Source organism: Notamacropus eugenii, chromosome 1 (assembly GCF_028372415.1).
Source record: "Notamacropus eugenii isolate mMacEug1 chromosome 1, mMacEug1.pri_v2, whole genome shotgun sequence".
NCBI classification, from domain to species: domain Eukaryota; kingdom Metazoa; phylum Chordata; class Mammalia; order Diprotodontia; family Macropodidae; genus Notamacropus; species Notamacropus eugenii.
Genome location: NC_092872.1, coordinates 694426680 through 694454285, shown reverse-complemented (window position 1 = coordinate 694454285; position 27606 = coordinate 694426680). Strand labels below are relative to the sequence as shown.

The 27606-nt window shown below is 41.9% G+C and overlaps 1 protein-coding gene across 3 annotated transcripts in view; it reads right to left on the bottom strand.

Moving 5' to 3' along the window:
- Nucleotides 1-241: 241 nt before the first annotated feature.
- LOC140521212 (cocaine esterase-like) overlaps nt 242-27606 on the bottom strand; it is a 37676-nt gene continuing 10311 nt past the window's right edge. For 2 of the 3 annotated variants that reach the window (XM_072635962.1, XM_072635961.1), the window contains exons 3-13: nt 24847-24985; nt 20874-21007; nt 16615-16768; nt 15431-15535; nt 14428-14526; nt 10267-10407; nt 7990-8064; nt 6617-6764; nt 5109-5231; nt 3241-3319; nt 242-2364 (exon numbers count right to left, since the gene is read on the bottom strand). In XM_072635962.1, coding sequence (XP_072492063.1) covers nt 2181-2364; nt 3241-3319; nt 5109-5231; nt 6617-6764; nt 7990-8064; nt 10267-10407; nt 14428-14526; nt 15431-15535; nt 16615-16768; nt 20874-21007; nt 24847-24985 — 1381 coding nt within the window. In that variant the 3' untranslated portion in view covers nt 242-2180. The remainder of the gene's footprint in view (nt 2365-3240; nt 3320-5108; nt 5232-6616; nt 6765-7989; nt 8065-10266; nt 10408-14427; nt 14527-15430; nt 15536-16614; nt 16769-20873; nt 21008-24846; nt 24986-27606) is intronic. The other variant, XM_072635963.1, reaches the window with a different exon arrangement.

Genomic DNA, 27606 nt, shown 5'->3' with positions numbered 1-27606 from the left:
CACAGTAAGTGTCTGAGGCTAGATTTGAACTCAGGTCCTCCTGACTCCAGGGCTGGTGCCTATCCACTGTGCCACCTAGCTACCCCAGGATCAGATTTTTGTTAAGCTCTTGTCCAGCTTGGATACTCTGTGGTGCTCACAATTACTCTAGGAGGTCAGTGGTGCATTTTTATCATTCCCACAGAGTTCATAAGGAGAAAGGCATGCCAAAAGAGAAAGGAATTTTGCTGACACCATAAAGTTTGTGCATGATGAGTCAAGTATTTATTAAGGGCACACCATGCGCCAGGCACTCAAGCACTAGGGATGCAAACAGAAGAAAAAACTGTCCTCCTGAACTCCTGGGTTCATGATCCAATGAAGACAGATAAGCTGCAAACACCTATGGATAAACAACATATACACAAGGCAAACTGGGGATGATCAATAGCAAGGAGGCACCACCGTTAAGGGCACTTAGCAAAGACTTTTTGCAAAAGGTGAGATTTTAACTGAGACTTGAAGGAAGCAGGAGGTGCAGATGAGGAGGGAAAGCGTTCCAGGCATGGGGGCAGCAGAGAAAATGGCCAGAGCCCTGAGATGGAGAGTCTTGTTCCAGCAACTCTAAGGAGGTCAGTGTCACTGGATCAGAGTACTTGAGAGGGAGTAAAGTATAGGAAAAGGTGGGGAGGGTCCAGATTCTGAGGGTCTTTTAAAGCCAAACAAAGGGTTTAATATTTGATCCTAGAAGCAAAAGGAAACACTAGAGTTTATCACATAAGGTGTGACATTGTCAGATTTGACTGGAGGATGGTATGGAATGAGAAGAAAACTTAGGCAAGGGAAATTGGAATACAGGCAATCTGATGTGACACAGCCAGCTACCGACCCTTACACTCTACATCACCTGTATCCTTCCTTAATTGTCTGAACCCGATATCATCCATGTCTCCTTTTCTTAATCAGAAGCTTCTTAATGACAAAAAGATTTTAACAGCTCAATATTTGATTTTTCTTAATGAAGAGAATGTTTTAGTACCATATATCCCTATATCCCAGGTATGTGCTAGAGCAAACTTCTACTAGAGCTGGTTGTTAAATTTTCAGCATGAGCATTTCCACCTCAGAATTGGCATGTACTACAAATTAGTGTGTGGGTCATTATTTTGTTGATTCCTAAACTTAAGAAAGTGATGGAGAAAATATGAATGATATAAATTAAAAATATTTCTTGAAAGTTTTTCAGAGCTGATTGTTAAATATTGGCCAGCACACCCTGCCTGTATCCTGCTAGTAAAATGTATTGTTATTGTGAAATATCTTGTTTGCATAACCACTCAGAGTAGAGGAAACATTTCCTTTGATTTTCCTATTTTTTTGTGTATAAAAAGAACCCTGAGGAAGAACCATACTGAATTTGGACTTAGAGATACTAATTGTTTCTGTGCTGCATTTTTGCAAGTAAAGAATCACTCAGCTTCCAGGATTATCATGAAGTTTTGTTTTCAGAACCCTCAGTGTGTCACATTCTCCCCTCAAGGAACTGTTGCCTGGAAAACACCTGCTAATTGATAAAGAAGGACAGAGAAATCTGATATTTTCCCCAGTCAGTGGCAGCAGCTCAGTTTACTCAGAAGAGCTTTAGATTAGGAGTCAGAGGACCTGGCTGCTCAGTGTTTACATCCCCTTTGACAAGTCCTTTTCCTTCTCTGTGCCTCAGTGCTCATCCTTGTTCAATGATTTCTAATATCCCTTCCAACTCTAAATTAATCATTCCATCCATCAGCAAGCATTAATTCTTGCCCTACCAAGTGTCCTAGAGATGTAGTGATAGAAAATGAAGCCTTCTCCACTGTAATTCTATGAAATGAACTAGGAATTTTTTCTTCTAGATACAGGGTGGAGTGGCTGGTCTCCTCAGATTCCCACTGTCTCAGAATGGGAAGGTCCCTTTCAAATGAAATGATACTGATAAAAATGTTTCCTTAACACAGTGGCCAGTGAATAGGGGGCATAACATTAATGCTTTTTTTCCCCTTCTGGATATCATTTAAATTCTTCTCTCTTAATAGTAATGAGTGAAAGTCAAAGTATTTCACTCAAAACTGCAACATACTTTAGTTCAGACCAAGGAATTAATCAAAGCCAATGACTGGGTGTTATTTGTCTGCCACAATTGTAAAAACAGTTATACTTAGAAATCACAACTCCACACGGGCTTTTTCAAGCTGCGATTCCTTCATCTTCTGAGGCACAGTCTTGGTCCAGAACTCCCACTTATCCCTCTTCAGGCTCTTTCCCACAGACAACTGCAAATTCAGCTGTAGGTACTCTTCTTTCTGGTCATAGACTGGCCAGTGGAAAAGGTCTTCACCATTTGGGTCCCTGGGAGGAAAAACCAAACATTTAGGCCAGAAAGGAGCCACTCCATTGGAAAGTTTAGCAAGCCACCTTCAGTTTATCCTGAGAGTAAAGCAAGGGGTTCCAAGGTAGGGGTCAGCTGACAGTGGGAGCACCCATAGAGAAACTTGTTCACCCATCCTTAAGCAGTTTGGTCTTCACTTTTCATGTTGTCCCTTTCTAATGCACCAAAGTGGAAGGTTCAAAGAGTGAATGGACTCACATAGGGGAGAAGTAGCCAAATCAGGATTTGAACTCATATCATTGAATTCCATTTCATTGGGGCCACTAGGTGGAGCAATGGATAAAGCCAGACCTAGAGTCAGGAAGACCTGAGTTCAAATCCCCCTCCCCTTCTACTAGCTCTGTGACCCTGGGCAATATACTTAACCCTCTTTGGTTCTCTTTCCTTATCTATAGAATGGGTGGTCTACAAAAGGAAATGGCAAACCACTTCAGTATTAGTGCCAAAAAACTCCAGATGGGGCCACAAAGAATCAAAATCAACAACACTGGACTCCAAAGCCAAGGTTCTTGACACTGCCACCTGTCCTAAAGACAGGTCACTGAGACTCGAGGGTGGTAGTGAGGGGCAAGATAGTTGCTGAACTTTCTTGTTTTCTTTCAAGATGCCCAGGACTCTGGCTGAGTCTGCCAGAGCAATGCCGCCCCAATCCTGGCCATGAACTTGAGGAAGGGCTACAATTGTTCACCAGACCTTCCTGTAGCTCAATTTTACTTTTTTATCCTGAACAAATTTCAGTCAGGGAACTTCTATATATGTAGGAAACCTTTATATGCCTAGGAATAGGCATTACTCCATAGGGAAACCATTGAGAAACCAAGGGCCAGCTTTCTCACCCATGACGGGCAAAGTTTGCCCAGTAGCTCATTATCCTGTGGCTCAGGAGTTTTTCCTCTTCTGTTGCCTCTCCTAAAACTAGGAATAGAAAAAGAAATATCTTGCTTAAGGTCAAAGGGCAGACTCAAAGACTTCCTTTCCTCCAGTCCCCAGCCACAATTCCCGTCAGTCATGCTCTGGCCACTGAATTTATCTTCCTCCAATATTTTCTTTCATGTCACTCCCCTCCCAGAGCTTCTGTTGACCTACTTTCTCCGACTCCACAGCTGAGTCTCTCTCCAAAAAACAAAATGGTGCAGCTGGACTGGAAATCAAGAAGACCCAAGTTCTAATCTAGTTTCAGATTAGATGAGTGACCCTGGATAAATCACTTAAGCACTGTATGCCTTCCTTTCTTTGTTTGAAAGACGGGGATAATTATAGTTACTGCACCTCAGGGTTGTTGGGAGGGTAAAAACAAAAGAGAGATGATATTTACAGAGTACTTTAAAAAACTTGTAAAAGTGTTACATGAATGCTAGTTATCATTATTATATTGTATTTATATTATTATATATTAGTAAAATAGTACAGGTCAATAAAATATATGTAAAATCATATTTTGTATTATATTATTATTTAATAGTGTATTTCATATTACTATAACAGTGGCATGATTATTATAAATGTCATTTATAACAATTATTATTGTTATTCTAAGCTACAACAGCATAGCACTACCTCTGGTAGCTGTAAAGTCTTTGCCTATGGCCCTGGCCTCCCCTGCCCCACACAGTGCCTGCCATTCAAGACCCCTGTCCGGGGACATGTAGATAGGCTCAGCAGCTGGCCCATAAGGTAATGAATTCATTGGCCATGGCAAGTCATGACACAAATAAAGGTATAAACTGGCCTTCCGTTTCTGCCAGGACAGGAGCAAGGAGGTGAAAATAGGGAGAGAAGATGTCCAAAAGCATAGATGTGGGACCATCTACAAATATAAACTCCAAAGAATACTAAATGTGAGACTTTTGTCCAAAAATCAAGAAATGGATGCACTGGTAGAGAAAATGGATCAAGAGCAACTGGAGAAAAGGGAGAGAGGGAAGGAAAAACGGAGAAAGAGAAGGAAGGGAGATAGAGGGAAGGTGAGGGAGTGAAGGAATGAGGAAAGGAAGCAAGGAAGGCTTCCAGCACATTGGACAGATCCTATGTGCAGTATTTATGGAAGCACAAGGACAAGTGTCACCCAGGATGAGATTGTATGACAGGTTAGGGTCTACATTAGAGGAGATGTGAGGGCATTGGTGAGGTCACTGGTCCACTGACATATGGAAATGTGTTTTTTGCATTTGATCCTCATCTTCCCTTCTGGGAGAAACTCCAGGAAATCAGAGACTGTGTCTTATTTATCTTTGTGTCTTCCCCAGAAATGAACAGAGGGCTCTGCGTGTTGTGTGTGCTTAATCATGTAAGCTGAATTTAACAGAAAAGCTGATTCAATCTCCTGATTCAGTTCACTGGATAATCAAGGAGGCTTCCAAGGCTGATAGTTTATTCTCCAATCACTCAGTCAACCAGGTTACTATTAATTGCCTCCTCTATTCCCAGGACTGCACCAAGGGTTTGAGATACAAATGCAAAGAAAGAATGAAAGAGAAAAACCAAAGCTCTTCTCAGGCAGCTGGGCCCTCTTCAGGCCTCCTGGGGTAACCTGGTAGGGCAGAAAGAATTCTGGATTTGGGGTTAGACCTGTTAACTCTGTGATGCTAGATTAGTCTATTCCTTTCTCTGAACTTCAGTTTCCTCTTCTGTACAAAAGACACAGTCCCTCCCTTCCCCTCACCCTACCCACAGCATCCCAATCCATCATGTCTCCACTGCTTACGAAGGGCTCCAAAGACAAAATGCAACTCGTCACTATGGTCTGCCTTCACAAAATCTGGTTTGAGGTCCTTAAGTATGCTTGGGCGGTGCTGAAATTCATAAAAGTAGACTGGAGAGCTGGGACCTACGCAAACATAAGAAATGACAAGAGTTATTGACACACTGAACACAGGGCAGGGCCATATGCCAGGGCTCCAGCCTGATTCCCTCCTTTGCATGTGTGTGGGAGGAGGGTGATGGTAGCTAGCCATTAAGAGATAAGCTTCTAAAGGGCAGCCCCTTAACAAATACTGTCCAAGAGAGGTGCTTTGAGGCAGGACAAGTGCTGGGGTCTGGTGGAATAGGACCTAGGTTGAAATCCTGGCCCTGCTAGTGACCAACTATAAGACCTTGGGGAGATCATTTTACTTCTCTGAGGCTTATTTTTCAACTGGAAGGTATAGATAATAATCTCTGGTCTGTCTACCCCATGGAGAAGAGAATAAGCGCTGGTAATTCAATTGTTAGTTGTTTTTGACTCTATGTGATCTCATTTGGGATTTACTTGGAAGAGACACTGGAGAGGTTTGCTATTTCCCTCTCCAGATCATTTTATAGATGATGAAACTGAGGCAAAGATGGTGAAGTGACTTGTCCAGGATCACACAGGAAGAGTCTCAGGACATGTATGAATACAGGAATATGACTCTTTCTGACTCCAAACCCAGCACTCTATCCACTAGATAGAGGGGCATCTAGCTGCCCTATGGATAAGTATTTGTAGAGCACCTGCTTTGTGTTAGATATTTGCTAAGTGCTTTATAAATATTATCTTGTTTGAGCTTTGAAACAACATTTTGACAGAGGTACTATTATCATTTCCCTTTTATAATTGAGGAAACTGAGACAAAGAGAGGTTACATGACTTGCTCAGCATTACACTGTTAGAACGTGTCTGAGTCTAGATTTGAATTCAGGTCTTCCTGACCCAAGGTCCATGCTCAATCCAATGGAATGAGATTGTTGTGAAGATTCAGAGTAATCACGGACATAAAGTGTTTTAGGACAATAAAACACTCAAGCAGGGGTTCTGGAATTTATTTTTAATTGAGCACTTTGACAAGGCGACTTCAATGTTATCGGTTTTCCATCCTATGTATTTTATTTTACACATTTAAAAACATTACTCTGGAAGTTATTTATAACTTTCCTTGGACTGTCAAAGGGGTCCAGGATGCATACCTATACAAATGTTGAGAACATCTACTTAGAGAAATGTGAGTTATTATTAATTCTTATTACTATGATTTGTAGACAGTGGTCACTGAGTTCATGCTGGTTGGGTTTAGGTGGGAGTAGGAGGGAAGAAGGAGGAAGGTTAAAGAGGGGATTTAACCAATCTGGAGGCTACAAAACCAAATCCATAAGCAGGAACTTCCTTCTACATGAGTCTGTGGGTAACAAACACACATTGCCCCAGAGATGAGACACTATTACACTGATTCTGATAAGGGCCCATACCATACTCACCATGTTGATATTTGACCACTTTGAGGGCAGGAATAACAAAAATGAAATCTCCCATCATTTCTTGGAATTGAGCTCGATTTTCTCCAAAGTCCTCAGTATCTTTTAAGTACTCTTCCACCATCAAATGCCCAAGCTCAGGAGGAATACCCTATAGGAGATCCAGGAAGAGAGAGTAACAGAAAAATGAACTTACCTGGCAGTGGATTGTTTGGGGATACTTGTTAGTTGATTGTAAGGAATAAGCAAGGGAGCAAGTTGGCACAGTAGATAAACACTGACCCTAGAGTCAGGAGGACCTCAGTTCAAGCCTAACCTCTGACATGTATTAGCAAGTCACTGAAGCTTGTTTGCCTTAGTTTCTCATCTGTAAAATGAGCTGAAGAAAGAAATGGCAAACCACCTCAGTTCCTTTGCCAAGAGAGGTCACAGAGAGTCAGGATTGACTCATCAACTAAACAAGCAGAAGGAATAAGCCCATACAAGTTTGCTTGGTATTCATACGTCCTGGGTCTCATTAGATCCCTTTACCACCTCCCAATCAGGGCCAGCTCTCTCTGGGTCAAATTCTTCAAGAAGATAGTAAAGAACTAGTTGTTGGGCATGTGTAGAAGGGATGTGGGGATAAAGGAAAGGATAGAGCTATATGAGGCCTCCAAAGTCCCTTTCCACTCTGTAACTATGAAAGAAAAAAAGTCAGAAGGTGGAAGGACCTTCATTGGCCTGTCCTAGCCTATTCCAATGGTCTCCTGATTGTTCCCTGTGCCTGAGATCTCTCCCCACTCCAATCTATCCTGTACTCATCTTCGAAAGTGACTTTGCAAGCAGTATTGGACCATTTCACTACCTTGCCCCAACTAAGTAAATTCCAGTGGATGCTCATTACCTCTAGAATTAAATATAAATATTTCTGTTTGGTTTTAACAATATGGCCCCATTCAGTCTGTAATGTATGCATTATGCATATATGCATAATATACGATACATTATGTATAGATAAAATAATATATATTATGTATATAATAATATATACTTTATTATGCCCCTCATACTCTATGGTCCAGTTATACTAACCTTCTTGTTTCTCATACTTCCCATTCCAGCTCTCATCTCCATGCCTTTGCATCAAGACTCAGTTCAGATAGTACCTTCTCCAGAACATCTATCATGGTTCCTCCCTCTTCCAGCTGCTAGTGCCTTATCCCTCACCCAAGACTGGCTTTTGTAAGTTTTCTATCAATCTCTGTGTGTGCAGGTTATCAATCTCGTAGAATATAAATTCCTCAAGGGCAGGCACTATTTCACTTCGTCCCTGTACCTATTCCAGTACCTGATACATAGCTTATTAAAAAAAGCATGATTAGCTGGTATCTCACCATAAATGCACTTAGCTCTGATGATTGAAAACTTTCTTTATCCATTTTTCCTTTGAATCCAGGAAAGTCCATTCCCTGTGTAAAGAAAAATCACACATTGTGAATAGTCTTTAGAATTTTGTGGAACTTACATATTATCAAAACAAATCTCATCCAGGGAAGTCACTGTAACCTTTAAAGAGGAACTGGTACCTGAGATTTGTTTAGGAATTACTGAATAAAGCCAAATACACTCGGTGCAATGTTAAAGATATTCTGCAAAATGGTGGGCAATCCATAGTACATAATAAACGGGGTTCATGGTTGCTTCGTAATGATCAGTGGCCTGAGACAATACCTGATGCTTCCTCTAATACATTATGCCAGAAATGAAACTGGTAGAATTCTATTTTTCTGACTAGTATAAATAGGCCAACTTTACATTCATATGCTTAAGAAGGCAGTTGACAAATGGTTGTTAATGTCATGTCATATTTAAAATTAATATAGCCCCAAATGGCCTTTAGATATGATGACCTGAAGTCCATAGGAAAGAGATTTGGCCTCACATCAGGAGACCCAGGTTCTAGTCCCAGCTTTGTGACTGGAGTCAAATCATTTCCTTTCTCTACTTGACAAAATGGGGATAAACACATTATTATGATGAACATCAAAGCAATTACTATAAATTACAAAGTGTCATGTTGATGTGAACTAATATTATTCACTGTTGATTTGAAATAAAGAGTCTTGAAGCAGGTATGTGACACACTGAATAGAGCACAGGACTGGGAGTCTGGAGGAACTGAATTCAAATCCAGCCTCAGACACTTACCAAATATGTGATCTTGGGCAAGTCACTTAACCTCAGCTGCTTCCAAAAATGAAAAAAAAGAAACCCAAATCAAGAGACTTCTATAGGATTCTTTAACCAAAAGGGAACTAGACCTTGCTTGAGTTTCTCTTACTAAACATTTGAGCAGATGTGTACCTGAAATGATTCATCCATAGAGAAAATAACTAAAGGTGGAATCATTGCTGATTCTCCCAGGGATACCTGTTCAGGGTTACTTTTCTGATTTTAAAAAAGGCAAATTTACAAATGACACAAAGTCAGGAGGGCCAGCAATATATGGATCATGGAGTTAGCATCTTAAAAAAAGGAATGGATGTATTAGAATATTGGACTGACAGTAGTCACTTGGATCAAACTTAATGGAGACAAAGTCTTACAATCTCAAGATGAGGAAGACATGGTTTAACAGCAATTTATTTGAAAAATATTTAGGGATTGTGTTGAACCACATGCCCATAATGAGTCAACAGAGTTAGCAGCCTAAAAAACAAAGACATTAAAGAGTGTTAACAGAGGCATAGCTTCCCAGAACAAGGAGGTCCCTTTGTTCTCTGCCCTGGGGAGGCTATAGTTATCCCTTCCACATCTTGACTTTCCCTATCATGGTTTTGCTATTTTGTGAGAAGGCATAAGAAACTGAATGAGAATCTTAGGAGAGTTTTGCTGAAGCAGCAGATAATAGGTGAAGGGTGCAGATGACATAGAAAAAGTTTAGAAACTCAGAAATGTATAAAATACAAAGGATTATACAGTCTTAATATATTTATCTTTTAATGCCATAATAATTCAACCTTTTTCTCCGGAATGAAAGGTGGGACAAAAATTTTTACACAGATTTTCCAGATGGTGGTAGCACTGCACCCCCAATTTCAGCAATGTGGAAGGGATAATTGTATATCTGCAATGTTTTATTTGGTTCTGAGCATCACATTTGAGGCAGAAAATAGAGAAGCTGAAAAGGGATTCATGTTCTTGCCATATAGGGATGGGTTGAAGGAATTTACTTTGCTGGCCAAGAAAAAATTAGTGCAGGGGCTGACATGATAATTGTCTTTAACTCTCTGGTGGATGGTCACTTGGAAGAGGTATTTAACTGGTGCCATTTGCTCTAAAGGCAGAACTGGGAACAACAGGTAGAAGCTGAGAAAGAAGTAAATTTCTACTTGATGTCATGATACCCTGTTCAACCAAGATAGCTGCCTGAAAGTGGAAGGAGTTGCCTCAGCAGGCAGTAAGCTTTCCCTCCTTGAAGGTCCTTAAAGCAGAGGCTTGGCTGTTCATTTGTCCAGCAAGTTATAGTAGGGATTCTCCTTCAACTCCAGCTTAGTCTCCATGGCCACCATGGTGCTGACCAACTTGGAAGGTCTGTGATTCTTTAAAGATGGATGAACTATTGAGATGAGAAGGAAGCTGGCACAGAATAGGAAATGCTAGAATCTTACCACAGGAAGAATCCAGCCATATTCATGGTTGTTAACACCAATGATGGAAGGAACATGGTTGAACTCTCCTGCAGCCAGCAACTCTTCAGGATGCTTGGGGAAGAATTGTCCATCAACTATGCCAGAGATTGCCTTGAAAAACTAAAGAAAGAAGCAGGAAAAAAGAAAAGATAAGGTTAGTCTATGTCCACAATCTCCCTTCAGTGTATTACTTTCTCATCATTTTCATTGTTATCAAACAATTTTAGACACATTTTTATCACTTATCTGGACTATATTGTTTTCTTTTTCAGAAGTAATGAAGGTTAAGTAAATTGTCCAGGGTCACACAGCTAGTAAGTGGCTGAAGCCAAGTCTGAACTCAGGTTCTAGGGCTGGTGCACTATCCACTGAACCACCTAGAGATCCCCATGGTCTCCAAACTGTCCTCACTGTCTCCCTCTATAATTTACCACACACACATACACACACACACACACACACACACACACACACACACACACACACACACACACACCTTCCTTATCTCAGATCTGCTCATGACACTCCACTGCATTAAAAAAAAGTCCAATGAATTCCCATTACTTTAAAAAAGGGAAAGAAACAAAACCTCCAACATTTCAGTCTGGCATTAAGTGCCCTCTCTTCTGCCTTTCCAGCCTTATCTCATACTATGTGGACTGACCTGTGCCATGTACATCATGTTTCATCAACAGTGGATCAGCAGTGTTCCACTGAAAGTCAAGCCCCTTTTCCTTCCTTTCTGCCTTGGCTTACTCCTCTTCACATGGACAGAATGACATTTGCCTCATTGCTACCTACTGAAATTGTTCATTTCCTTCAAGAGCCTGTTTAATTGCCATGTCTTCCACAAAGCCTCCTCTAGTAGCAGCCAGAAGGACCCTTGCCTTCTCCAGAGATCCCACTGCATGTGCTTGTGAGCCCCTCCTCTACCACCCCCGTGTACTTAGGTTTTCTTACCTGTGTATGGCATAAAGCCCTCTCCCCTAAGAAGGTGAGTTCCATCTTTGACCTCTCCCTTATCCAAACTTTGTGTCCCCCTCAGGCCAGACATAAAAGTTGCTCCAAAAATGCTTCTGAAATGAACAGTAGGAGAGCCTTGGCCTCAAAGTCAATAGCTCTGGCTTCTAATCCTGGCTCACCACTAATGGACTTTGTTTCTTGAGGCAAATCTTATCTCCCTGTGCTTCAATTTCCTGCCCCACAAAATGAGTGTATTGGACTAAATTATTGTGAAGATATTTTCCCATAAAGCTTCCTAAAAGGGGATATTGGAATTGGGCTTAAACAGATGGGGAAGAATTTGACAGACAAAGGAAGGTTATGAGAGGCAGCAGGTTTGGGGAGAAAGGAAGACTGGATTGAAAACTGGGAGACATCTGGGCTTAAATCCCAGGTCTGATGCTTACTGACTGTGATGTTGGAGAAGTGGGTAAATCACTGCCTCTATGCTCCTCAGAGGTTTGTTGTTATTCAGTTGTATCTGACTCTTCATGACCCCATTGACCATAGCACACCCATACTATCCATGAGGGTTTCTGGGCAAAAATAATAGAGTTGCTCACCATTTCTTTCTCCAATAGATTAAGGCAAACAGAGGTTAAATGACTTGCCCAGGGTCACCCAGTTGTAATCATCTCTGGCTAGGTATGAAGTCAGGTCTTCCTGACTCCAGCCCATGTTTTCTATTCACTGAGATCTCCTTAGAGGTTTAGCCATCTTCAAAATGAGAATAATCATTCACTCCCTACCTCATTGACAAGTCTTGGGCAAGTCACTTAACCCCAACTGCCTCATCCTGGGTCATCTCCAGTCATCCTGGTCACTGAATTCAGATGGCTCTGGAGCAGAAGTGAGCCCTCCCTCACTGAAAACAATGTCAAGTGCAAGTCATGTCATTATTTTTCTGATGGCATAGTCTTCTTCGGCAATGAAGGACAAACACACACCTCATGAATTGTTATGAAAAAGGCACTTTATAAACCATGATAATAAGAAGGGATGACTCTGTAGACATAAGTTACACATGAATAATGGCATGAAGGTAAGAGAGTGTAGAGAACTAAGAAGACTGAGGACAGATGAGTTTGGCTGGAGCACAGGGAAGTAATAGGAGATAAGGAGATAAGGGAAGAAAGGCATGGAGGCCCCAAAGTGTTCAGTCCTCAGAACTCTAGGCTTGGGTTTGAATGAAAGTCAGGAATCCTTTCTTCTCTCATCTCCTTGGTGTGTGCATAGCCAAAATGAAACTTGACCTCACAGGTGCTTTGGCAAAGGATGTTGATAACACTGTAGATTTTTGACCTGGAAGGTACTTTAGAAGACCATCTGGTCCAACTCCCTCATTTTCCACATGACAAAACTGTTGTCAGATCAGGATGAAAAACATAATAGTTTTCAGAAGGAAGGAAGGAGAATTATGATTGCTAATGGGAGAGTAATTAGATGTAGGGGCAGATAGGTGACACAGTGGATGGAGCACTGAATCTGGAATCAGAAAGACTCACCTTCCTAAGTTGAAATCTGGTCTCAGACCCTTACTAGTTGTGAGATCCAGGGCAAGTCATTTAACCATGTCAGTCTCAGTTTCTTAATGAGCCAAAGAAGAAAATGGCAAAGCATTGCAGTATCTTTGGCAAGAAATCTTTAAATGAGGATCATACAAAGTCAGACACAACTGAAAAACAACTAAACAATTAGATGCAATTAGATCTGGTTTAACACTTATTCTGGCTCTAACACTTACTATTAAGTGAGTACAGGCAAAGAACTGTAGTTCTTTGAGGGACCAAAAAGCCATGAATAAAGATCTTGGTCCTAAAGGCCTGGGGTCAGGTATCATCTTGGTTCTTGTGAACTAAGTGACATTTGGCAGTCACATAAGCCTTCTGAGACTCTGTTTCCTCCTTTGCAAAATATCCAATCAACACATCAATCCCCAAACTGTGCTAGGCTCTGGGGATGCAAATAAAAAAGGAATTGTCACCCAGCCCTCTTTCTGATTTCATTCAATTATTCTAATTCCCAAGTCTGCAAATTGTGAATGATATCATACATATACTGCTAAATGCACATGGTTGTTCCAAAATTATTGACATGAGATAATATACATAAAATATATTTTTATTAAAGGAATATTTAGGTGGGAGCTATCGGTCCCAGAGGATAGAGAAAGTCTTCCTACAACTGATTCTTTTGTCTAAAGATCCAGAGGGTGTTAGATCTGGAAAGTGACAGAAAACAGAATACTGGAACTAGAAGGGACCACCACCACCATTGTCATCGTCATCATCCTCCTCCTCCTCCTCCTCCTCATTACATTAATTTATGTGCTTACTATGTGCCAGACACTGTACAACAATAGCTTTACAATTATTATCTCAGTAGATTCTCACAAGAACCCTGGGAGGTAGGTGTTATTATTATCCCCATTTTATGGATAAGGAAACTGAGGCAAAGAGGTTAAATGACAGCAAGTATCTGAAGATAGATTTGAACTCAGGTCAGTTTTCCCAGCACTGGGAATACCTAGCTGCATCACAATACCTAACTGCATCCTCCATACTCTTAGATTAAAGAATGTTACACCATAGAACATTAGAGCTAGAAAATAAAATCTATTAAAGTCTAATATCAGCAGTGGTAGAAATCGTGAAACAAATACTGTTGGAACTAGAGTCAGATTAGAATGGACCCTTCCAGTTATAAAGCTATAATTCTTTCAACAGAGAATGTCAGAATGGAAAGAGTTGTGAGACTACAGAATAAAAAAGCTTAGAAACTTAGAACCTGCAATGTTTAGAATACAAAAAGTTGGAAGGATTTTTAGGACATAGTACATCCAAAGTGGAAGGGATGGCACCTTAGTACAAAAACGTTGAGAGCACAGAATGTTGAAGGTAGAAGAGAACTTAGAAAGCTGATCATCAGAGTAAGAAGAAACCTTCAGACATAGAATCCCGGGGGTGGAAATATTCTTGAAGATAATCTAGCTGGTAATGGAAAACTGAGGCTAAGACAGTGATATTCCCAAGATTTTCACCTCAATCCTATCTAATGAAGGTTGAGTGTCCAGCCCTTCCCTAAGCTGTTTTGGCAGCTCTTGTTGGTACTGGAACCCTTGCTTCTCAGCTTACATACCTTGCTAATGGCCAGGATCTCATCCTCAGATTTGCTCCTAAGGCACTGAACCATGGAGGCAGAATTGTGACTATCACAAGCAGACAGATTGGCAACGACCTGCAAAGAAACACCCACAGAGGGTTAACATTTTCATAGAGAAACCCCTGGCCTGTATCATAATAGAGGAATCCTTTCATACTCATCAGTAAGTTAGCAAAGGTTCATTTCTATAGGAGATGATGCAGTAATGGAGAAAAGGAAACCAAACTGGAATCTGTCTGACTATCTAAGGGATGAGTCCCCCATTCATGATCCTACAATGTACAGGGCTCAGTGCCAGCCAATGGGAATGGGAATGGGCAGGACCAGGTTATAAAGGCACAGTCCATGCTTCCAAAGTATTTACCCTTTATTCAGGGAGAAAAGGCCTAAATGTCTCTAAAGGACACAAGATGGGATCTGGTATGTTGAAAGAGCCCTGACTTTGGCTCAAAGACTTTGGTTCTGGTCCCAACTCAGTCACCAGCTCATTGTGTGACCTTATACAAGTCACAGAAGGACAGAATCAGAGAAGTGGAAAGGACCTCACAGATCATTCCATCTAACCTGTACCTGGGTCCCCTAAAAGTACTCTTTCTGATATCCTAGGATTGGTAGAAAAGATAATTAGGAGCTAGAAAGGACTTTATAAACCATTTAATTGAATTTACTTTTGCAGAGGAAGAAATGGAAGCCCTAAGAAGGAATTACCATACCTAAAATCACAGGCACAGGAAGAAGTAGAGGCAGGAGCTGAATCCTCCTTCTCTGTGCCTCAGTATCTTCTTCTGTCAAATGACAGGGTTGAACTAGATGATCTATATGATAACTTTAACCTTGAACATTCAATGGAATTCCATTATACCTTTTTATAGCCCAGGAGAGCCAGAAGGTCATTGGGACACTGGACCATGGGGTTGGGAGATCAATAAGCTAAGAAAGGATAAGAATGATTACAAAGATAAAAGAACAGAGAACTTACATTCACAACCATTTCTGAGGTGGAAGAAATCAAGCCAGGAATGATGGCCACACCGCTCTCCATGATTGCTCTGTGGAACAAGCCTTTGGACATGGGGGACAGAACCTGGGGGAGCAAAGCACAGCAGAGGGAGGAAGAAGCAGTCATGGGGACTTTTTCCCTACTGTGATTCTGAAAGCCAGGACTGTTGCTTAGCTTGCCACACCCCTAAGGTAGCCATACAGGACAGTCCCAAACAGTGGCCTCTCTATGGAACCCTGGCCCTTAAGCCCTTTGGCACAGCCAGGCCTAAAATATAGTTAGATAGAAAAGAAGACTAAATAGCCTTGGCCATGGTCCTGAACTCTCTGGGTGGTTCAGTAACAGGGTATGAAAAGATGCCTGTGCTATGTAACACAGCAATGCTGTTCCAATGCTCTGCCTCTTTATAGGGCCACATTGTTTATAGATTATGAGAAAGCCCAGGTTGTTTAAATGACTTTAAACACTTTTCTCCACTATATCATGAAAATTTCCCATTTTCCCACCAGCTACTAGTTTTTTAGCATTATCTTTCCACTGAAGTCTTCCTCTCCTGCATTATCACAGCCTGGAGGATATGTCAGTGGTGTACAAACTCCTGGGGGAGGTGGGCTACCAAGTTAGGAGATCTTTGCCTCTAAGATCCCGCTTGAATTTTATGTTTGTCATATGAGGGCCAGTTATCTTAAGCTTTCAAACCTCATTGGCAAAGACTGGAGAGAGCAGATCTGCAGCCACAACTGGTCATAAAGGCCACCTGGGGAGGCACAGAGAGGCCCTGAGCAGCATTGGGAGGAGGAGCACTTCAGTGGGAAGATTGAGATCCATTGGGTCTTACGTTATTTCATCATTACCTGGTGTATTTATTTTGATCTTACTCAAAGTTGTCACTAAGGCTTTAAAAATGGATAACTCGTCTTCTATCTCCAGTGAAGTAAGAGGAAGAAGGTCTTAGATAATCAGTTGGGACGAGGGCAGGGGAGTGTATTGGGGTCTCCAAATGAAAAGCAAGGGCAGGTGCCAGTCTTAGAGAAAGAAGTCAGCAGCCCCAGTGGTTCTAGAGGGGGATGGATAAGAAAAGAAGAAGAAAAACTCTGATCCCTGAGACTTGTTTTGGATACAAGAGGGCCCCTTCAAATTGGGCTCATGTCTTTATCACCTACATGTGAGGAAACACTCGTTCCCCCAGCAGACTCCCCAAAGATGGTCACACAGCCAGGATCTCCTCCAAAGTTGGCAATGTTTTTCTGGACCCACCTCAAGGCAGCCACCTGATCCAGGTAACCCCAGTTGCCAGGCGCATGCTCATCCCCAGTGCTGAAAGCCAGATAATAGACAAGGTTGGAGAATTCTGAAGAAGAGCTCCAGGATCATACATGCATGAGATTAAAGACCATCCCTCTGCCTGGATGATGCAGACTACTGGACCTAGACCTAGCAAAACCATCTAATGGCTGTGTGACCATGGCCTAGTCATTTCAGCCTCTGGTTGTTACCTCACCTGCAAAATGGGGGTAATAATAGCAGGTGTCTCTCAGACTTATTGCAGGGATAAAATGAGACACTATTTATAAAGTGTTTTGTAAACCTTAAAGGATCATAGAAATGCTAGCTGTTGTTTGTATTTTACAGATGTAAACTGGTAAGACAGATCTTATATTCCCCCACCCAAAGGACTCCCAATGCAGGACTCTTTAGGGGCTCACTGTGCCTTCCATGGGGAGCTTACTTCATGCTGCTTTCTTCCCTTCTCGCTTACTCCCTGATCTCTTCCACCTCCCCACCCCCTGCCTTGCCCCCATTCTCCCTTCCCCCTCCTTTTTTAGCTCTCCTTTCTGTTTTCTCTCCCCCTGTTAGAATATCAAATAAAGTCAAGAAACATTTGCTGAGCACCAATTATGTGCCAGGCACTATATCAAGCTCTAGGCATACAAAGAAAAGTAAGTATAGCCCCTCCCCTCAACAGTTCTACAGTTTAATGGAGACAGCAGGCAAACAGCTGCACCCTAACCAGATCTAAAAAGGATAGACTGGACATGATCCAAGAGGGAAGGCCCTGGCAGTAAAGGAGACAGGGAAAGGCTTCTTGAAGGGATTAGCACCGATTCTTGGAGGAAACTAGAAGGAGGAGGAGTGAACATGGATAGGTTCAATGGAATATTCCTTTCCAGAATCAAGAAGGAGGAAGAGAATGTGGAGGAGCCTGAGCAGACTAGAGGTAGGAGGAGGCCACGCTTCTCTCCATGAACTCTGCAATCTTACAACATAGTCCTGCTTGTTGTCCCCACACACAATTCTCTACCTCCCAAGTATGACTTTCATTGGCAGCCCCTACCACTGGAATTGCTTGAAGGCAACTGAGAAGGCTCTAATCCCACCTTCTTTAAGACGTCTCACCTACCCTCCTCTTCCTCTTCCTATACCCCTCACTGCTAGGGCTTTCTAGAGCAAGGGCTCCAGTTTATAGAAAATTGGTCCTTGGGAAGCTAGGAGAAGTGTGAGCTTTATTACCATGTGGTGCACCAAGCAGGCAAAAATGAAAGCACCACACACACACACACACACACACACACACACACACACACGCACGCACACACATACACACAGTGACATACACACACACAGACACTATATGGCAACCTACATTAACAGAGATTTAGGACACTCACATGAGGGAGACGCCTACCATAGCAAAATCTTAATTAGAATAAAACCTCAGAGTGGTGTCTCAAAAAGTCAGTCTTATCCCTGAAAGGAACATTTGGTTTGGTTGGGACTGGCAATCAGCACCACATGTGAGAGAGGGGAGTCTTAATCAAACCTGGATGTGTTGGGGAAATTCCCCAGAATCCTTTCCTGATGCTGGACTCTGGGACTCCAACAGCAAGTGCCAGTACACAGCCATGCAGTCTCTGGGAGTCTGTTCACGAGCTGAGGTTACTCATAGTATCAGAATAAGTCAGGCCATGTGAAAGTACTGGCTGTCTGTTATTGCTTAAATGTTTTATGGTTCCAGGACCACTTACCCTGTGACTCTATATTTTCACTTATAACAACAACATGACACAATGTATTTCAAAAATCACAATTGTCACAACTTCCCTCTGAGATTACCTCTTTATTACATTGTATGTATTTTCTATCTGTATGTCTATTTACATGTGTCCTATTAGAATTTAATTCCCTGAGGGTAGGAATTGACTTTCTTTTGTGTTCCAAGGACTTGGCACAGTGACTGGCCTATAATAAGTGCTAAAAATTGCTTGTTAACTGTCTGACATACTGAATAAGGGGGTGATGGTCTGACCTGTGCTGTAGAAAGGTCACTGACACCTGAGTGGAGGATGAACCGGAGCAGGGAGAGAAGAGGCCAACCAAGCAGGCATTGTTAGTCCAAGTGTAAGGCAGTGAGAGCTTGCACTGGAGTAGTGGTAGTGTCAGAGGAGACAAGTGGGTGTATATGAGAGATGTAGCAAAGGCAGAATCAATTCAACTTGGCACCAGATTGGATATGGGGGAAAGAGAGAGAGTAGTAGACAATGACACCTAGATTCCAAGTCCAGGTGATTGGGAAGATGATGTTGACTTTAACAAATAATAGGGACATTATGAAGAGGAAAAAGGGTTGGTGGGAAAGAGAAAAAGTTCAATTTGGGGAATATTGAATCTATAATATATATATATATATTTAATGTGACATACATTTTGAGATAGTTGAAGATGGGATATTCTAGATCTGGTCTGGAGACTGGAAGCCAGACTGGAGAGAGTGAAGAGATTAAGAGAAAAGAATCAAGCTCTCTATCTATAAAATGGAGGAGATATATGAGATGATACCTAGTAGGGTTGGATGGATGGATGGATGATGGATGCAGTAAAATTGTTTGAGAACACAGGAGAGACATGCGCAAGTTTGTAAGTAGTAAGGAAGCAGTGGAGTGTTAGTGGTTGGGGGGCAGAGTGGTGGTAGAGAAAGGGGAAATAGGGGACCAAGGGACAAAGGAGGGAGGGGAGAGAGACACAGACAGAGTGATAGAGAAACCAAAACAGAGAGAGAGAGAGAAAGAGAGAGAGAGAGAGAGAGAGAGAGAGAGAGAGAGAGAGAGAGAGAGAGAGAGAGAGAGAGAGAGTAAAGAATAGTGAAAGTGAAAATGATAGAAAGGGAAATCGTCTCGGAAAGATGAGATAGAAAGAAATCATTTGTGTGTGCAGAAAGCATACCCTTAGTGAAGAAAAGGTCCACTGCCTCATGTAAGACCGAGGTAAAGGAGGAGATAGTAGCAGGAGGCATCTGATCAATGTGAGATAAGGAGGAAGGGATATGAGGGAGCTCAGTGAATGGTGTTACTTTCTTTTAGCAAAATACGAAGCAAGGTTCTGAGATGAGATGCTGAGGAGAAGGGGAGCCATGAAAAATTGGAGGAGGGATGCAAAGGTTTAGAAAAGCCAGTTTGAGAATTGATTGCAGAGGTGCAAAAAAGTTGCCTTGCCACAGTGAGAATCTAGTTAAGGTTATGGAACATTAATCTGAAAGAACACAGGCAACACAGTTTCATGATTTTCTCTAGCTTCATTTAGTCCTATGCACAGAAGAGCAAAAAGAGTAGATGATGGGAGTCATTCAAGGCTGAGGGTTGGCTTGGAAAGATTTATCACAGGGTAAGGGGTCAGTGTAGAGATGAAGTGTTTCACTAATAGGTTAAGATGGGTAAGAAAATGAGGATAACCAGGCAGGGATGATGACCTGGGAAAGAACTGAGGAGTGGGGGGAATTGAAGGTCAAGGTAAGGATGAAGAACAGGGTTGGGAGTTACAAGGCAGAGAATCTAGTGGAATGGTAAGAGATTATAACAAGACAGAGGAATTTCAGAATTAATGAACAAAAAAGTAAAACACTCATGAGTTAGGGTAAAATCAATGGTGTTAGCATTTCTGTATACAGCTGACGTGAGATGGAGGAGGAGTTTGGGAAAATGAATTCCCTGAGGAACTGGGGACTGAGAATGTTGAAGGGAATATTAAGATGAAGGCTGAAGTCTCTCACTATGAAGGTGGGAATTGGGAATGAGAGAAAGATTGTAAAGAAGGCACTGAACTCATTGAGAAAGAATGGAGAGTTTCCTAGAGAATGGTAATTAACAGCTACTAGAATCTTGATTGGGTGGATTCATTCATATGGAGTGAATGAACCTCAAAAGAGGAGAAGTTGCTGAGTGATAGTGGAAGAGGGAGCTTGTGGAAGTGGTTGTGGAAAACAAGGGGTGTTTTGGCTTCCCTGTGATGGAGGAAAGAGTGAAAATGAAAATAGTGCTGGAAGTTTAATTAGAAATTTATGTTTATCCTCATTCAACCATGCAGAGATCTGGGAGTTTATAAGGTAAAAAAATAATTGTACTCACATTTTACTGGGATCAAATCTCACCTGAAGAATCCAAGGATGCCCAGTCTGTACTGGATGGTGACCACTACCACATTCTGGGAGGCAGATAATATAGAACCATCATACCAGGAAGCACTGCCAATAACAAGAGCACCACCATGGATCCACACCATCACCTGCAGAAATCAGACATGGTTTTCCTTACAGGAACAAATACCACCAAGCTCAGCTATGCTGGTCCCTTACTCAATAGGAAATTACTGTAACCTGTTTTCTTGTGACCTAGGATGAAGTACCTCTAAATCTGAGCAAATTCATTACCAAGATACTGTCATTCAAGAGTGGCAGCATTTGCATCTTTGCATCAGTTCTACCCTCAGGGAAAAGCCCACTTGGCTTGACTCAGATGCAGGTCAGATGCTCCTTAGAATCTTCCTGGCAGAATCAGTTCCCTGAGGTCCTTGTGCTGCTGTGTATCACATGGAGTAAAACACCCTCTTCCCAGAACATGGAAAGGAGGTAGGACTCCCATCTAATGGACACAAAACTAACCAGACAATAAAGAATGTGCACTGGGCAATAAACTCTCTGGGTCACATCATCTTATGGGTGTTTCAGCTGTGGCCCCGAGATTCTGTCTATGTAACAGTAACTGCTCTCTCAAAGCCAAGATAAACTGCCAGGATAGATTACCAGAACTAGGCTATGCATTCTATGCTTCTTGTTTTTTTAAAAAAAATATTTATTTTAATTTATGGAGTAAAATAAGGATTTATAAAACATAGCAAAATAAAAAAGATGATTGCACACACACCTGCAGACCTGCTCTGTACAACTTCAGATTCCTTTGAAATATACAACCAAGTAATCAAAGCAAATTCTTTCTTTGTTTTTCCTTTGTTTCTTACATGTTACTCACTTTATAGGGAGAAGGTTCAACTGATTAAAACACATCTTTGAAAGACTTTACCCCCATCTCCTGCCCATAAGCTTGTATTAAATCCTTCCCATTGGGTGTGCCTTGTGGAGATGGTATGGGGCAGGGAGGGGTATCACCTCGGTCTTGTAGCACTGACACCAAACAGAATTCCCCAACTTCAGCATAGGGGACCACAGTAATTTTCAGCCAAGACTAAACTGTGGGGGAATATACCATCAGAAACCAGAACCAGTAAGATGTAAAAGAGGTAAATTGTATTCTTAAAACATGATGTTATTGCTGAATTGTGTGTAAGTTTGTGACCCCACACTGGGACTCTTGGCAAAGATACTAGGGTGTTCTACCATTTTCTTCTCCAGTGGATTAAGGCAAAAGGGTGAAGTGATTGGCCACACTGACTGGAATAGTGAGTTCCCAAATTTAGATTTGAACTCGTCTTCCTTTCTGCAGGTTCAGTGCTCTATCCACTGAGCCAACCAGTTCAATGGATAGAGCATAATTCTAAGCATTAAATATGGGGCAAGAAACAGATTTTTAATCTCTACTTCTAAAATTACAAGAGAAAGTCCTCCTGTTACTGTTCAGATAGAGCCATAGTGTCTTGAAAGTTTGGTTCCCTTTGTCAGTGCACTGGGAGGCTGAATGCCTAGGAGGTGCAGAGAGCTGTACGGGGTTTTTCTCACATGGGAAGATTCTTTCCCTTTTAAAAATGAAGGAAGCAATTAGTTGGAATTCTGTGGGGGCCATGTATGGGCATCAGGAAACAGACAGATTGCTGCTATATAAGCAATGAAAAGGACCAAATGGTGGGCCCTGAAAAACCCATACCATGGACTGGCTATGGCAAGGGCACATTTTGCTATGAGTAACTGGATGCATGGAGACAACAGGGAGCCCTTCATGCATGTAGACTTGCCTTGGACCTCCTTCCCTTGTGTGGGTATGACTATCTGGGAATTCTATCTCAGACAGGATCATTAGATCATAGGTTTGAGAGCTGAAAGGGATTTTAAAGACTGCCCAGTGCAACATTCCCATTTGATAGATGAGAAAACTGAGGCCCAGGGAAGTTAAATAACTTGTAGAAGGTCATATAGCTAGTAAGAGACAGAGCTGGGCTTTGACCTTAGGAATTCTCACTCTAAGTCCTATCCTGTTATTCTGTGGTTTGCTTGCTACTGGCATTTCCCCTCCCACATTCCATACAAAAATAAACTCTTAGGGGTATAAATAATGATGAACACTGTAAAAACAGATTCTTTCTAGTATAGCTGGTCTAGACCCAGGCCTGCTAAACTTTGCCTGAGGAAACTCAGTTTTTCTTGGACAAAAGTTCTCTGCCCCATGGAACTGGGAAACTCACATGTCCCCCAGCGCATGCCTTTCTTCCAGATGCCCCTTAGCCTCCTGGAAGCAATGGAAATCTATTCCTTGTTTCTCTTTGCAGTATAGGTGGCATTTCCTCCAGTTTTCTCATCCTCCAAGCCCTAGAGTATTCCAAATTCCAAATTCCTTTCATGAAAACAACTGATAATCCTATATTTAGTAACTTGTTCTGACTCTGTGGTATATTCATTCAATAAATTTCCTGAGCACCTACTATGTGCTCAGCTCTGTGACTTTGAATAATACTAAGTCCCTCCTCTCCAAGTATTTTCAGTCAACCAGAGGCAAGGGTAGGATATGGATCCAAAAACTATCATGCAGACTGATGTAATTTGTATTAGGGGGCAGCTAGGGGGTCTGGTGGATAGAGTCAGGAAGACTCATCGTTCTGAGTTTAACTCCAGTTTTAGACACTTACTAGCTATATGACCCTGGGCAAATCACTTCACCTTTTTGCCCTCAGTTTTCTCATGTGTAAAATAAGCTAGAAAAGGAAGTGGCGAATCATTCCAGTATCTTTGCCAAGAAAACACCAAATGGGGTCAGAAAGAGTCAGGCACAACTGAAAAACGACTGAACAACCAGAATACAGTCTGTATAAGTGCCATAAGGTATAGGAGAAGTGTCATAAGGGAGATCCAAGATAATGTTAAGGTAGCTCAGAGGAGAGCAAAAGCATACCTCTCTTTGTATCCCAGCACTAAGGGGAAGGGCTCCAGGACTGTAGGAATGGTTGTTGAGTCTAACATCGGTCTCTTGAGGTTCAGAGAAGGCTTCATGGGCAGATGACATTAAAGCAATTTGGTTCATTTTCATTTATTTTAAGAAAGGAAGCCTGGTCTAGATGATAGAGGGCTATCCTTGGAGTGAGAAGGACTGGGTTCAAGTCCTGCCTTGATCACATAGGAGATATGTGACCACAAAGAAGTTATTTAGCTTCTCAGTATACCAGACAAACCAAGACTCTAAGTTACAAAAGAGGTGACTGTCTTCATCAACAGAGTTCCCACACAGGGTAATACCCTACAGCAATGAGACTGAAGGTCCAGATAGTATCAAGAAGTGTTTGGAAGGTCACATTTTATCAGTGTTTTGTTCTGCTTCTTTAGCAATAATAACCTTTGACAGAAATTGATATCATTCCAGATTATGGAACCAACTCCCTGAAATTATTTCAGTCATTTTCAGTCATATCCAAATCTCCATGACCGCATTTGGGGTTTTCTTGGCAGAGATACTGAAGTGGTTTGCCATTTCCTTCTCTAGCTCTTTTTCAGATGAGGCAACTGAGGTAAAGTGACTTGCCCAGGGACACACAGCAAAGTAAGTGTCTGAGGCCAGATTTGATTTGAACTCAGGAAAGTGAATCTTCCTGACTGCAAGCCTGGTACTCGATCCACCATGCCACCTAGGTGCCTTGAAGTATTAAGGAGGCAGATTGCAGCCTCATAGAAGCTAATATTTGCTAACAATGTGAGTTTTTGCTCAAGAGCAGAGTCGATTGCTTTGAGAAGTAGTGAACTCCCTGACCTGGACAACTTCAGCGAAGGCTAGAGTACTCATCAGAGATATTTAGAGGAGATGACTGTTCCCATGCTGGTGAGACGAGGTCACCTCCAAGGTCCCGCCCTGTTCTGATGTCCTACAATTCTCATACCCTGCTGTGGAAGTTACAGAGATCTGACTTACCGGCAATCTGGCCCCCTCCTTTGCATGATCAGGAACATAGATATTGAGGTACAAACAGTCTTCAGAATTGGCAGTAAGAGGGACCTTCATTTTCAGGAACCTTACCACGTTTTCTACGAGAACGAGATCCTGCAAACACCTGTAAAACACAAGAGTCAAAGTAGAATCACATAAAAATAAATATAATAATAATAATAATAAAAATAATAATAACAGAGTGATTTGGGGCTTGCAAAGCAGTTTGTAAACATTATTTCATTTAACCCTTACAATACCCTTGGGATGTAGGTGCTAATATTATTCATATTTTACAGATGGGGAAGCTGAGGCAGTCTGAGGCACAGTGACTTGCCAACATTTCGCAACTTCTTTTTCATTGTTTATTGAAATGTTTTCTTTTGATGGTCATTGTTAAGTTGGAAGCAAAAAGTATTTTTTAAATTAAATAATAAACCTTTGAAACCAAATAGATGTTATGAAGAGAGGAATGAATAAGTGAATACATCACTGAGTGCGAATGTCATGGAATATTGCACTCTAAGAGTGGCTGAATGTGAGGAAGTCTGAAAAGCTGCTGTAAATAGAGGAAAGTGGAGCTAGACCAGTACTGTACAGTACAGTACAGTTCAGACTATGACTAGAAGCATTTTAACAAGAGCAACACTGCTGGCCACTGTGTCCAGTGGATTTTATTTGTTACAGAGGAGCATTACGTTGGAGGCTAGGAGGTAGGCTCAGGTATGGAATGGGGAATAAATGTGGAATCCAAAGCAAAAAGGATCAAACTGCTTTAAAAAAAAATACACCGGGGGGCAGAGCCAAGATGGTGGAATAGAAAGCCGCACATACGCTAGCTCCGAACCCACAGCCCATAAAATATCTGTAAAAAAGATTCTGGACCAACAAATTCTGGAGCAACAGAAACCACAGAACAACAGAGCGGTCGAGATTTCTGTTCCAGGGAGACCTGACACGAAAGGTCCATGGCGCTCCAGACCAGGAGCTGAGCCCAGCCCTGCCGTGGCCGTGTGGCACCAAGAGGAGCAGATCTGAGCAGGCTTCAGGGACGGAATCTCCAGCGGCAGCATGGGTCCCTCCACCCACAGGTGACAAGGGTCGGTGAGAGAGTCTTTTTGGGTGGCCGACAGGGGAGTGGAGTGTCCCCGTGGCTCAGGCCCCCTCTGGAGGCAGCAGCAGAGGCGGGAGCAGACCAGGGCTCCCCAAACAGGCAGGAGCCTGGATCCATTGTTGAAGGTTTCCACATAAACCCCCTGAGGGAACTGAGCCTGAGACGCAGCCCTGCCCTGCCCTGAGCACTTGAACTTGATCTCACACTGAATAGCAGCCCTGCCCTGCCAAAAGCCCTGAGGCTGGGAAGCATGATTTGAATTTCAGACCCCAAGCTCTGGCTGGGTGGATCTGGAGGCAAAGTGGGTGTGAAGAGATTATTCAGAAGTCAAGTCACTGGCTGGGAAAATGCCCAGAAAAGGGAAAAAAAAAATAAGACTATAGAAGGTTACTTTCTTGGTGAACAGGTATTTCCTCCCTTCCTTTCTGATGAGGAAGAACAATGCTTACCATCAGGGAAAGACACAGAAGTCAAGGCTTCTGTATCCCAGCCCACTCAATGGGCTCAGGCCATGGAAGAGCTCAAAAAGGATTTTGAAAATCAAGTTAGAGAGGCGGAAGAAAAACTGGGAAGAGAAATGAGAGACATGCAGGTAAAGCATGAACAGCAGGTCAGCATCCTGCTAAAGGAGACCCAAAAAAATGCTGAAGAAAATAACACCTTGAAAAATCGGCTAACTCAATTGGCAAAAGAGGTTCAAAAAGCCAATGAGGAGAAGAATGCTTTCAAAAGCAGAATTAGCCAAATGGAAAAGGAGGTTCAAAAGCTCACTGAAGAAAATAGTTCTTTCAAAATTAGAATGGAACAGATGGAGGCCAATGACTCTATGAGAAACCAAGAAATCACAAAACAAAATCAAAAGAATGAAAAAATGGAAGATAATGTGAAATATCTCATGGGAAAGACAACTGACCTGGAAAATAGATCCAGGAGAGACAATTTAAAAATTATGTGACTATCTGAAAGCCATGATCAAAAAAAGAGCCTAGACATCATCTTCATGAAATTATCAAGGAAAACTGCCCTAAGATTCTAGAACCAGAGGACAAAATAAGTATTCAAGGAATCCACAGATCACCTCCTGAAAGAGATCCAAAAAGAGAAACTCCTAGGAATATTGTGGCCAAATTCCAGAGTTCCCAGGTCAAGGAGAAAATATTGCAAGCAGCTAGAAAGAAACAATTCAAGTATTGTGGAAATACAATCAGGATAACACAAGATCTAGCAGCTTCTACGTTAAGGGATAGAAGGGCATGGAATGGGTATTCCAGAAGTCAAAGGAACTAGGACTAAAACCAAGAATCACCTACCCAGTAAAACTGAGTATAATACTTCAGGGGAAAAATTGGTCTTTCAATGAAATAGAGGACTTTCAAGCATTCTTGATGAAAAGACCAGAGCTGAGAAGAAAATTTGACTTTCAAACACAGGAATGAAGAGAAGCATGACAAGGTAAACAGCAAAGAGAAGTCTTAAGGGATTTGCTGAAGTTGAACTGTTTACATTCCTACATGGAAAGACAATATTTGTAACTCTTGAAACTATTCAATATCTGGGTACCAGGTGAGATTACACACACACACATGCACACGCACAAGCACACACACATAGAGACAGAGTGCACAGAGTGA